At 45.5% G+C, this 13,414-nt stretch overlaps 1 protein-coding gene across 1 annotated transcript in view; it reads right to left on the reverse strand.

Annotated features, from left to right (window-relative positions):
- Positions 1–683: 683 nt before the first annotated feature.
- Positions 684–13,414, reverse strand: part of mgaa (MAX dimerization protein MGA a) — a 40,460-nt gene continuing 27,729 nt past the window's right edge. The window contains exons 13-26 of the mRNA XM_030127207.1: positions 13,101–13,364; positions 12,633–13,017; positions 12,281–12,553; positions 11,415–12,064; positions 8,875–8,997; positions 8,067–8,178; positions 7,762–7,976; positions 4,791–4,861; positions 4,016–4,115; positions 3,325–3,436; positions 2,833–3,210; positions 2,488–2,619; positions 2,256–2,336; positions 684–1,740 (exon numbers count right to left, since the gene is read on the reverse strand). Coding sequence (XP_029983067.1) covers positions 1,124–1,740; positions 2,256–2,336; positions 2,488–2,619; positions 2,833–3,210; positions 3,325–3,436; positions 4,016–4,115; positions 4,791–4,861; positions 7,762–7,976; positions 8,067–8,178; positions 8,875–8,997; positions 11,415–12,064; positions 12,281–12,553; positions 12,633–13,017; positions 13,101–13,364 — 3,513 coding nt within the window. The 3' untranslated portion in view covers positions 684–1,123. The remainder of the gene's footprint in view (positions 1,741–2,255; positions 2,337–2,487; positions 2,620–2,832; positions 3,211–3,324; positions 3,437–4,015; positions 4,116–4,790; positions 4,862–7,761; positions 7,977–8,066; positions 8,179–8,874; positions 8,998–11,414; positions 12,065–12,280; positions 12,554–12,632; positions 13,018–13,100; positions 13,365–13,414) is intronic.

Genomic DNA, 13,414 nt, shown 5'->3' on the forward strand with positions numbered 1-13,414 from the left:
TTCAGATGAAACAAAAAAGACATAATTAGGTACATACTTAAACTCAAACTGCTCAGCTTTTATTTTGACGGTTCAACCTTTTCTTTTCCTGTTTCCATAAATTGACTCGTCCCGTTGCGCCCTCCGGTGTCAGAAACATGAACTGCATGAAGAACAAACCAGCTGCTTTGATTTTCATGTCTGACAAATGATACAGAAGTCCAATCAGATGTTTATATTTTTGTGTCTTTCAGACCCTTTAGAAATATTCATATACTTATGTGTTTGATTCATTTAATTGTTGAACATTAAAAACAGGTGAATCCTGTAAAGTTGGATGATAAAATGAATTTAAGTTCAAATAAAACTCATTTTCAACATTTAACCCTTAAATATCAGATTCATCATATTTGAATTGAATGTAAATAAATTTCATGTAATAAATGAGAACTACTCCAGTTTGAATCTTTTTTTTTTTTTCTTGTTTTTTTCCATGTTTTTTTCTTGGTGTCATTTCTTCACTAAAGTCAGTAAATATTCATTCCATAATTCAAATGAATAAAAACACTTCAGAGCTCCTTTTGGGTTTTTGGGAAAATGAACACATTGAAACGCATCTTCCTTTGTTTCCTTTACATATTTGACGTCATTTCATCGGACATTAGACACGTCTTATTTCAATCAAACACTAATAAAGTGATGCCGTCACGAAGCCTCGTTCTTTATCTTTATTTGCATCAGTGTCGTCTTCACATTATTTACATCAGTTCAACTCGTACAAAAATACAAACAAGTCCTAAAAAAACAAAAACAAACAGCAGCGTCTTCTGCCGGGTCACGTAACCCGCTTCGATGTCCAATGAGCTTCAGGGCTCTGGAGACCGAACTCGACGACATCTGACAGAAAACAAACACTCCAAGGTTTTTCTGCGTCATTCTGTTTTGTCTGAGCTTCGACTTCGTTCGTTGTCATGGTTTCATTCTTCAGTTCTGGGTCCGTGACCCGGTTCTGAACATTCACATCTTTGGATCGTTTTGTGGTTTTGAGTCCAATGTTTTGTCTGAAAATGTGACCTCCACATCTCCATGGCAACCACCGTTGGTCATGTATCCGTCCGTTGCCGTGGTTACAGACGAGGGGAGCTCAGACCTGGTTCTGATTTCCTCTGAGACCCAAAGGAACCAGCCTCGGCATCGGCCTCCAGGCCACGCCCCCTTCCTCCCGCTCCAATGAGCTGATGCTACTGTTGGGCGGAGCTGCTGACTCATTTGCCCTGCCCCCTACCCGCATCTGCAGCAGAGGGGGCGGGGCTAAAGCAGCCGCATTAGAGCTCTGGGCCGACTCAGACAGGTGTCCATTTGCCCCTGGCTCCTCCCCCTCCGAGTCCTCGTCCAGGTGAAGGAGCCAGGGGCCGTCGGGGGCACGGCCCTGCTCCTGGGCCCCGCCCTCTTCCTCCTCCTCTGTCACCGTGGAGACGGGCTGCTGGTTCAGGAAGACAATCTCATTCAGAAGAGACGTCAGACTGTCCTTAGAGGAGTCATCCAGGCCCTGCCCACTGCTCTGAGGAGGAGGGGCCTGATCCTGGTCCGAGGTGAGACTGGATCCACCAGAGACCACCGGAGCAGCAGGAGGAGGAGGAGGCGGAGTTGGGGCTGATGGAGGCAGATCTGGTAGCGTCGGATAGGTGGACACAGGTACAGGTGCAGGAGTGGGCAGGACTGTGGGCGGAGCCAGCTGCAGCAGGTGGTTGACATTTGCATCTGCACAGACAAACAAGGATGGTCATGTGACTGAAGGCCATGTGACTGAGGCTCGGCTACATTCATTAACTCAGGTCAGTTAACTCTATAATGTTCCCGCCTCTAGGGGGCAGGGCCAGTAACCGCAGATCTATGACCCACTTTGGGACCTGTTGATCTACAGACTGGGTTTAAAGTAACCCAGTTAAATCAGTAAAACCAGTTCAACAGGGGCTCGTGGTCCAGGTCTGGAGGTAAAACCTGAACTACTGTAGACCTGCATTAACTGATCCTGACCCTGGTCCTGGACCTGACCCTGGTCTTGACCCTGACCCTGGTGCTGACCTTGGACCTGGTCTTGACCCTGAACCTGGTCTTGGTCCTGACCCTGGTTCTGACCTTGGACCTGGACCAGATCCTCATCCTGACCCTAGCCCTCGTACTGATCCACGTGTTTGCAGGGTCATTAGTGGTTGAATCGGTTTGTTACCTGTGCCATTAGTGAGCAGCTGGGGGGGAGCAGCTGTAGATCTTACCAGGCGGGGGGTGGGGTACTGAAGTCAGATGGATCTGCTGATTGGTCAGACTAGGGATGTTCAGGGTCACTGAGGTCATGTCTGCACAGAAAGGAAACAGACAGGAAGTGGTTTGAGTCAGCTGATCTGTGGACGCGTCATCATCATCACCACCCCCACCACCGCCATCATCGTCATCATCATCATCACCACATTAGTTTAGTATTGTCCCAGTGCACCGAAGACCTCCTACCTGGTGTGGGCGTGGTCTGCAGCACCGTCTGTCCTGTCACCAGGGGGCCTAGGGCAAGGACCTGTTGCCCCGGTAACGCTGTGCTGACCAATGAAAGAACACTTGCTGGTGCCACAGTTTGGATGGGCAGAGCTAAAAACCACCAGAGACCAAGAGGAAATGGAATTAAGGTGCAGGTTTCATCATTATTCTCATCATCACCTTCATCATCATCACCACCTTCATCATCATCATCATCCTCCTCCTCCTCCTCACCATCATCACCCTCATCATCACTAACTTATATGTGAACTGCAGAGGACCGAGGACGGAGCCCTGTGGAACCCCTGAGTGGTGATTACTAACCAGTGTCAGTCTTCACAGTGGGGGGGGTGGAGCGCAGAGGGTTCTTACTGCGACTCAGGATGTTGGGGATCGTCCTTGGGCGGTCCCTAAACACCGCTGCATTGTGGGAAACAACAGGATGAGCAGGCGTCGGCTTCGATACGGACACGACACACTGAGCGTTGGTTTGGACGAGAGGCGAACAGGTGGGCGTGACTGAGATTTCCTGAGCGGGATGAACCTGTGAAGTCTGTGGACGCGCAACTGAGGCAGAGTCTTGAATGTGGGCCCCACCCCCTCCCGACGCTGACTGTTGATTGGCCGCTCTAAGCTTCTCCAGTTTGTTCTGTTTGGACGACAGGTGGTGCAGCTTCCGCAGGATGGTCTGCTCACTTTTACCTGAGAACAAACACAGACACTAAATTACCCATGAGCCTCAGCTGCTGTCAAGTTTCAGAGTTCACTGTGTACAAACTGAAATGCATCCTGGGAGTTGTAGTGTGTGTGACTGACCTGAGTGCAGTGAGATCTGTGTGACGTAAGCGTCTCTGTCCTGCTTCAGTCTGTACTTCTGCTTCTTCAGGTTCTCCATCAGACTGTGCAGAACCTCCACTTCTGTACATGCCTGCAACACAGAACACACCAACACATCTACTGTCAAAACTAAGGACACCCTTCAGCTGGACTCACACTGCCTTTGGACATGGACACTCTGATGATGCTCTGTCTGTCCTCTGTGTCTAATGCGTCCTCTGTGTCTAATGCGTCCACTGTGTCTAATGCGTCCACTGTGTGCAAATGTGTCCATCCAAACCCAAACCCTTCCTTTCCTTCGGTTCCTTTCTTTTCCCACCTGCTGTTCTACCGTCAGTACAAGGCAGAACCACCGTCTGGAACCTGGCCTCATTACTGGTCCACAGATGTCCCAGCTGTTTCCCAGCAGACTGTCATCTGCGTTTCATCATCTACATAAACATAAATACCTGCCATTGGAATCAGACTCTGTTCTAACACAGTCCTCCAGTTTCTAACCCTGGAGATGGTCCTGTGGTCTTATGTCCATCCTACGTTTGTAAAAGGACAAAGTGACAGTGCCGTGTCCAGCTACAGCTACAGCGTCTGAAATGTCCCCTGTCCTTCGTCAGAATGGACATGGACTCTGCGTGTGAAGGTCCGTGTCCTGGTTGTGGACTCTGGGTCTTACCTTGTCCAACAGAAGATGCTTCTCAGACGTTTGGACGTTGAGGACTGAGCCAAGGGTGTCGAAGGCTGCAGCTTCGTCCAACCTGGAGTTCAGACCGTTTCTGTACAAAGACACAGAGGACATGAGGACACAGAGGACACATGAGGACAGAGTCAGACCCAGTTCCCATCAGAGTCTGAAGTAAAACCAGTCAGAGGCCACTCCCATTTCACCCAGTGGCCCCTCCCACAGGTTGCACCAGAGAAATCTGCCATAATTCAGTCCAATTAGGGCTGTGTATTTGCAAGAATCTGGAGATACGATACAAATCACAAAACTAGGATCACCATACAATATATCACGATATATCATGATACTGTTAAAAAGGCAATTTTTTGTTTCTTTTATTTTTTTAAAGTAGAATTGAATTACAGCAGAAATGTGTACAAATACTAAACACATTTTTATTTCAGAACAGGATCTAATGCTATATCACAACATTTTTCTAATTCTCCTCGTTTCCAAAGGAACCAACAGTAAAAAGAACTTTTAGGATGCTTCAAATAACCATTATTTCATAAAACAGTGTTAAATAATAATAAATAAGACAGAAACAATAAAGAAAACCAAAAAAACTAAAATGAACCTCCACAATATCTGCATTTGAATAAATACCTAAAAATGTCGATACAGTATTGTGAAATGAAATATCACGATATATTGCAGAACTGATATTTTCTTACACCCTTAGTTTAAAGGGGGAGGGGCCAATGGGTGAAGTGGGATTGGGCCTTACTGTGCGTCCACGTCCTTCATCATCCTCCTCATCCTCCTCTGCAGTTTGGTGCTGAAGTTCTGCTCGTCCTCCTGAAACACACACAGACCCTGGTCAGCATTTCCTCACCTCTGTCCAAACATCACACAGGGTTCCTGCGCGTTCACACCACTGACATTTAAGAATTTTTATAAATACTTAAGAACAGAATTTGATACCTATTTCACAGCCAAACTGGCAACAATTTGTCACTCCTAGAATTTGAATGAATGAATTTTTTATTTCAAACATGTAGACAGTGAAATCAAAACAAAAATCAACCAACAAAATATAAGTACTGGTACATAAATAATTGATAAGCAAACAAACAACAAAAATAAATAAATACATAATAATATAAATAAAACAAATGAAATGAAATTATACATGCTTGAAAAGGAGTAGGAAGAAGTAAAAACTTATGTACTCCTACCCCAATTTTTATTCCTTACGATCACTATATAGCAATTATTATTTTGTATGAATATCAACATTTTAATAATAATAATAATAATAATAATAATAATAATAATAATAATAATAGTAGTAGTAGAACAATATCACACATCCTTTTTCCCATATACACCAATATGATAATGCCCATTTACAACTTATCCTACCAGATATTAATAAAAACAAACAAAAAAACAAAATAAAACAAAACAAACAAAAACAAATATACATATGTAATATAAATACATATTCTATATTGTCCTTTATAGTAATATGGTAATATATTCATATATATTCATATTTAAACGAGATATTATCAGATATTATTATTATCAGATATTAATTTAGGAAAACGTATTTATTGACTCCGCTCCCTTCGATTCCCGCCGTTCCAGGTTGAACTGATTCCTTGGTGAAGGTGCAGTGAACTTCAGACACTCCTGTCCACCAGGTAGAGTTAGACCTGTCCTCTGACCGGGCATCATTAAACTTCCACATGCTTACTTTTCACTTGCTTTCCCTAACTCAGCTTTCTCTGGCAACGTTCGCAACTAGGGATGTAACGATTACTGGTATAACGATAAACCGCGGTAAAATTGCAGATGGTTAGTATTATAGTTTAAATTCTAATTATTATGATAGCTGTGTTTGATTACCACATTTTTAGGGAAAAAAAAACCCTATGTAAAGATCTGCTTTTATTTCAAATATTTGAGGATAGTTTTAATTTATTACAATTTTAATTGTATATACCTAATATTTGGAACCAATATTCACTTTTAAAGTCGTTGAAAAGGTTCCTTAACTCTTTAAGTGCCAGACAGTTAAGGGGCTAATAAGCCTTAAAAGTGCCACAGAATTTGGCCGTTTTTCAGTATTTCGCGTCGTTTTTATAATATTTGAAGAATCCTGCAGAAAACCGCTCGGTAACATCCGACCGATTGCTGATTAGATCCAAAACGCACCGGACGCAGCCGATTCATTATTGATCGTAATTTGCATAATTTATAATAATAATAATAATCTTTATTTATATAGCACTTTTCATACATTAAAAACTGTAGCACAAAGTGCTTTACATATCAGTTTAAAAATCAGTACCGCCCCCCACCCACACCCACCCACTCACCCGCACACACACACACACATATACATGCAAACCCACAAGCTCATACATACTTAAGAAGACTGACTGAGCACGGGTAGACCAGAACAAAAATGTACAAGTAAAAGTAAAACATCAATTTAGGAGGCGCTGTCTCAGGGAGCCATCCGCACCAGGAGGCAGCCGCCGACCCCGGCGACCAGGCACCAGCAACACAGCCCCGCATCCCAACTAGTGGGAGAGGGCCAACTGGGACCCCCACCCACCAGAAAGGAGCGGACCCCAGTGAGAGAAGGCGCCACAGCCCCCGGAGTCCACAGCCACCCCCCGGCATGGAGGGCTCCCTCTGATGAAACACCGGAGAATAAGAAACATTAAAAAGATATAAAAATATTATTCGGTCGCGTGACCTCAAATTCCCGTCTGCTTGGTCTCAAAAAGGGGACACAGAAAGAACGTCATCGAAATGTGAGAAAGAAATGGGGGTGGATGGTTTGTTTGTACACAAATGTGGCATGTTCTCCAAAGCCGATCTGATCGGCCCGTGGCACTTTACAGGTGGTTTTCGTAAAGCCGATTTAATCGGCCCATGGCACTGAAAGAGTTAAGCATCTGTGTGTGATTTATGCAATAAATTATATACATTTTTCAAATCAGATTTTATATATATTTTGTGTTTTTTTGTCCTTTTATGTTTTTAAAGTAGGTTAAAGAGAAAAAATAACAGGCAGATGATAAAGATAAAGTGCTGAAAAAAAAAAAAGATCCCAAACATGGGTATAGTAAACATTTGTTTATATAGTATATGAAGGAAAAATCAAAAGGACTGAAAAACGGACAACAGGCTCAGACCACTAAGGATTGATACTTGAATGTTTCTGCCAAGACAAAGTACATTGTTCCATTTATTTTATTATTATTTTTTCAAAATACAACTTGGCTAAATTATTTCAGTGTGTGTATAAGTACTTTCTGAACATTTTGAGCACAATTTCAACAATACTGTGATAATAATGATAATCGTGATAACTTTGGTCACAAAAACTGTGACGTGAAATTTTCATATCGTTACATCCCTATTCACAAATAACATCTGCACATGTTGGGCTGAATGTTCTGGGATCGTTTGTGCAAAGTTACAGATAATTGGTTCCAAATTTCTATATAAATTGTCAGGTTGGAACAAGTGGAACCAAGTCGACTGACGTTACTGTCTTTGCAGTTTGGACACATTTAAACACAGCCAAGAGGTTTATGGAAAGCAAACTGAAGACCGACCGTATCAGATTTAACACTTTTGAAAGACTGAACATATTAAAGACAGATTTGTACATTAAAGACTTTTAGTTTTTAAGACCCTGTGGGAACCCTGACCACAGTCCTCTGACGCCTTACACTGCTCGAAGACCAGATGCTGGTTGCCTTGGCAACGCTGGTGACCTTGGCAATGCCGGTGGCCTTGGTGACGGCGGCGGCATCCTCACTGCAGGGGTTCTCCATCTGCTCTGATTCGCTGAGCAGATCCACCACCTCCACCACATCTATGTCGGCCTGCCTCCTCCTTCTGGCTCCGCCCCCTCTGTGGTTCGGCATCTCCACCTGTTGTTCATCTGCATAAACATCATGTTGACGCTAGAACCTGGCGACCAGTACGTACTAACCCCGCCCCGTTGCCCCTGCCCCCCTGCTGCAGGTGTCACCTGTGGGTGCGGTCAGAGTGTCCAGGTAGGTGTTCCTCAGCTTCATCAGACTCTTCTTCCTCCTCTTCAGACCCGCCTCCGTGGCTCGGAGCTGCTGGATCACCAGAATGGCCTGGAACCGAACACACACGAGTAAACAACAACAAACACAAACAGGAAATGGTCCACAGGTGAAGACAACGGGATGACGGACACAGTCCTCGTCCACCTTCTGTTGGACACAGACACAGACCCTGGTTCTGTTGGAGCCTGGTTCTGCTGCTCCTCACACTCACATCCTGCAGAACCCACTGTGTTCTCCCACAGAACTCTGCCTTTTCTGCACATGCACAGTACAATCCACTACGATAACACCAACAGGTAAACACTAAGACAGACCATAATATACAAAACTAATCACAGAATCTAAGGTTTAAGGAAACCCATCAGCTGTCTGGAGGTCACATGACACTGAACCAGCAGCCGATCAGAGCAAAGTCCCAGGACATTCAGTCGACCAATCAGCAGCCAGATAAACCTGACAGACACTAACCAATCAGTGAGGATTCTAATTGACTATTGGTTGTAAGTAGCTTTGGCTGGAGTTAATATTGAAATTAAACACATAAATCACAACACAGTTAGAATTCCAAGCGCTTCAACTCAAATTCCAGCCCTTTCCAGACCTTGAAAACACACCATTTCCAGGCTTTCAGCCCCTGTACCAGCGCTGATAACTGACCCCACAGCTTCAGCACTGACTGGACTGATGCTGAATAAAACCAGCCTCCTGAGGTGCCTGTGGTTCTGGTTCGGTCTAGACACTCACCTTCTGTAGAGTTGAGACCTTGGACGTTTTGCTGTCCGTCAGTCCCACCTCAGCCTTCAGACCGTCAAACAGCTTCCGGATCTGCCTCCGCCGCTGCCGCTCCGACTCATTGTGATCACGACGCTGCAGCATAAAAACATGACATTCAGCATCATTTAACGTCCACTGACAGTACTGACCCATGGAAGGGTCTTGTGTACTTATTTATGTATTTTATGGTTTGTCAGTATGGCTGTATATGTATGTGTATGTGAGGATAATAAGTGAGGTTCATTACTTACAACAGATCTAAGGGACTGGACTGTTCAGATATTCTGCTGATAGAAGCTAAAGGATAGACTGTTGTGTGGAGAAGGGGTCCTTTTCAAATGTGCAAATGAAGTCATGTGTAAGTTTTTTTTCCATGACTTCTTACAACCAGTTTTATTTCTAAGGACTAAGTAAGATTACCGTAAATTCCGGACTATAGACCGCACCTGAATATAAGCCGCAGACCCTAATTTTAGAAAGAAAATCAATTTTGTACACGTATAAGCTGCGCCGGTTTATAAGCTGCGGGTGTCCACCAGTGGCGATTTCTCATAGACTGCAAGAGAAGCCCGGCTTCCCCTATCATTACGAAAATTAAATGGTTAAATATGTTTGGTTGTGTTGACATTTCATTGACTACACGTGTTAAAATACATTCATCTCACAGACGAGTTCGTTCAGAATCAGCTTTATCACAAATCATCAGACTCGATGTTGTTCACTTCTCATACATTCCCGTTGTGCTGTTTCCTCATACGATCTATGGTCATTGCATTTCCCCGTTGAAGCCTGGCTTCTATGGGAGTCTATGGGACCGAGGAGAACTTTTTTTTTCATTGCTTCAAAACTGGACGGTAATTGGATAAAGGTTTTCTTTGAGTTCAAATGAAATTATTCCCTGTATGTAAATGGGTATGATATGTGTGAGCCTGCTGTCATATCTATAGGTTGATTCGTTGTTAATATGATGATTAAAAAACAAAAGGCAAAAAACGAGGCAATAAAAGGATAGTAATAAAAGCACATTTTCTCTTTCTTTTTTTTTGTCGGTGGACTTATTGGGTTTCCTTTGGATTCATGCTGATACGGGATTGACTTGCTTTTGCGCCGGCTATGGATTCACGGACTTAAAATGACTTGAAAGACACTTGAAAGTGAACAAATTTTTGTTTTTCGTTAGAGTAGGACTTGTAATTTATTTTTAAAATATAAAGATTAAAAACAAGTAATTACGTCTGTTGTAATATCACTTTCATTTAACATTACGCATGACATGCAGTAGGGATGAGATACCACAATACTTAGCACCATGCTGTGGTACCTGGTACCGAGCCATGGTACTGAGCTGAGCTGTGGTACTGAGCCATGGTCCCACGGTGCCAGGTGCCGTGGCACCGCGGTGGTGCCGCGGCCCAACCAACACTAGGTGCTGTGGCATCGCAGTACTACGGTTCAGTGCCAGGTGCCGTGGCACCGCAGTACCAGGGCTTGGTGCTGGGTGCCATGGCACCGCAGTGCCACAGCTCAGTGCCACCAGTTCCGCGGCACCACCGGCACCTTGAGCCGAGGTGCCGCGGCACCGAGCCGTGGTACCGGAAGTGAGCCACCGGCGGTGTCGGTGCCTCAATATGCACTCGCTGTCTCTCACGATGTGCGCATTAATTCTGAGATGCTTTAAATTTATGACGGTCTCTGGAGAGCTTTATTGGGTGTTTTCATTCAGAATTTTATTTTGTATATTTGTGAAACAACATTAACATTTCAAGGTTTACTATTTTTCCTTAAAAGTTTCCCTTTTGTGTGTGTTAATATTAACTTTATAAAGGTTAAGTTGTTAATGTTATCCATTCCTATATACCTGGTAACAATAGATTCTCCCCTGGGGTGTGGCAGGCAATAAGGTAAAATCGTCGTATAAGCCGTGTCGGAGTATAAGCCGCAGTGTTTAAAGCGCGGGAAAAAAGTAGCGGCTTATAGTCCGGACTTTACGGTACTTTGTCTTGTTGTATATTTGAAATAAACTGAAAAAAAATTATAAAAATAAAAAATTGATTGACTATTAAGTCATCAAACTGTGCCCAGTATTGATCCATTAAACCCACATGCTTCTTCTGCACATGCTCAGTACTGTTGACAGATGGTACTGAGATAATGAAACTGAGCAGGATTTAGTTTGGTTAGTTTCACTTGTGAACAGTTAATATCAAATATCAGTCTCTGTTTGCCTGATGAAGCCACAAGTTTCAAAAAAGAGGATTTCAAATATTTGCAAATATTTCATAATAATATTTGAGATTGTATACATTTTTAGAGGCGTCAGACAACTTTTTTCCACGTTATATAAAGAGTCTACTGAGTTCAAATCCAGGGAACGTAGCCTCATCTTCTCCAGGAGGCGGAGCCTCATACTAGTCAATGTGATTCATGTGACTTTACCTGTTTGACTTTATCGTCCAGGTGGATCAGACCTGTCGACACTACGTGGAAAACAGATCAGCTTCACTTCTTACCGGGGGGTGTGGCCTCTGGTTTTTCTTGTCCTCACTGTCGGATTCGTCGCTGAAATCTGATGAGTTCTCTGTCTCCTCGCTGGACGAGTCTACCGGTTCCACGTCGTTGTTCTCCACATGGTCCAGCATATCCTCGTCCACACAGATGATGTCCAGGTCCTGCAGGTCACAGGCCAGCTCCTGCCTGACCTCTGACCCCAGGGGAGTGACTGGGGGCAGAGCCTGAGTCTTTGGCGCGTCAGGGTCTTCTCGAGAACGAGTAGGTTTGTGGCTTGCCACCATCACGGTTTGGATGCCAGGCTCCGCCCCCGGACCTTTAGAGGGCTTCAGAGAAAAGAGGGTGGGGTTTGAGGTCAAGGTTGGAGTCGGGGCTGGGGGGGTGAAGGCACCCGGCGCTAGCGCAGCGCTGGGCTTTGAACTCTCTGAACAAGCAAGGACCACTGACTTAGACGGGAGGACCTTAAAGGTGCAGGCTCCCTTCTGAGACAAGTTTCCTGATTCAGACTGGAGGGGGGCGGAGCCAGGGGACACTGTGAAGGACTGGAGTCCAGACAAGGGGGCAGGGCCAGGAGCATTTGTTAGAGTCAACTGTTTACTGGTGATGAAGGGGAGTGAAGCAGCAGGAAGGACTGTAGGAGAAGAGGAGGAGCCTGAGGAGGAGGAGGAGCAACCAGGAGCAGTGAAAGACTGTATCAGAACATTAACAGAACCAACAAATACATAAACAATAAATAAAGAAATAAACAGTCCACGTTGACCCTTCCACTAGGGGGCATAAAGGGGTCCAGGTGGCTCTAGGATGGTAGTTCAGGATCAACTCTGCAAACCAATCAGATGATGGATAAACAGACCTGAGGCGGACTCACCTGGACCGGGTCTCAAAGGGTTTGGTGGGGCAGGTGGGATGGGCCTCAGCTGAGTCACAGGGATCAGCTGCACCAGTTTTCCATCAGATCTACGGAACAGCTTGACTTCGGACGATGTCTGACCCGATACTGGCCGCAACAAAACCTTCTGACCTGTGGAAGGTGGGGCCAGGGGGCGGGGCACTGGGAGCTGGAGGGGGACCTTCCCATGAAGACCGGGGACCTGAATCATAAGCACCTGTTTGGCCGGCGTTCTGATGAGCACCTGAGGGTCTGGAACACAGATGAGGACACTTCAGGACACACACTGTTCCTTCACCGACTCAACAGAAGGGGCAGGGCTTCTCTTTACCTGGGAGCTTTGGAGCCGATGTGGGCTTCGGGGCAGATGTGGGCGTCGGAGCTGATGTGGCCTTCAGGGCGGGTGTGGGGTTCGCAGCAGATGCGGGTTTTGGAGCAGATGTGGGCTTCGGGGCAGATGTGGGTTTTGGGGCAGATGTGGGCTGGGGTGGTGGTGGTTGCTTGGGTGTGGTTTCAGTGGTGAGTTTGGAGAGCTCAGATGAAGCTGAGGACGAGGACTGGACCTCCACAGGTTTTGCCGTGGGCGGAGCCGAGCCCTGGTTCCTCCTGCTGGTCCCTGCTCGTCCAGTCAGGTACGCTGCCAGGCGGTTGGCTGGATGCAGCGCTCCCATCTTCCCCAGCTGGATCTTGGCCAGAGGGTACAGCTTCCCGTTCACCTGCACATTCACACGTTTGTTCAGTGGACGGGTCAGTGTTGAGACAGTTATACATCCTTGATGACCCTATATGGACAGCTCACCTGGATCACATGGTCCGTCCCCCCCGGCTGTTTCTTATTGGCTGACAGGAACCCTGCGGGGCTGATTCCTGTGAGGAATGGCAGCGCCGTGTTCGCCACCTCCTTCTCCTCTGAACCCCCGTCTGTCTCCTTCCCATTATGCACCTGGTCCTCTTCCACGTCATCCTCTACCTCTCGCTGCCAGTCCTCCAAAGGCTCTGCCTCCCCCACATGTCCCTCCCCCTGGTCATGACAGTCTAACACATGCTCCGCCTCACTGAACTCCTGCAGAGGAAACATTAGAGTTGAGGAAACCGACCTCTTATTCCAGATTT

This window comes from Sphaeramia orbicularis, chromosome 22 (assembly GCF_902148855.1).
Source record: "Sphaeramia orbicularis chromosome 22, fSphaOr1.1, whole genome shotgun sequence".
In the NCBI taxonomy this organism is placed as follows: domain Eukaryota; kingdom Metazoa; phylum Chordata; class Actinopteri; order Kurtiformes; family Apogonidae; genus Sphaeramia; species Sphaeramia orbicularis.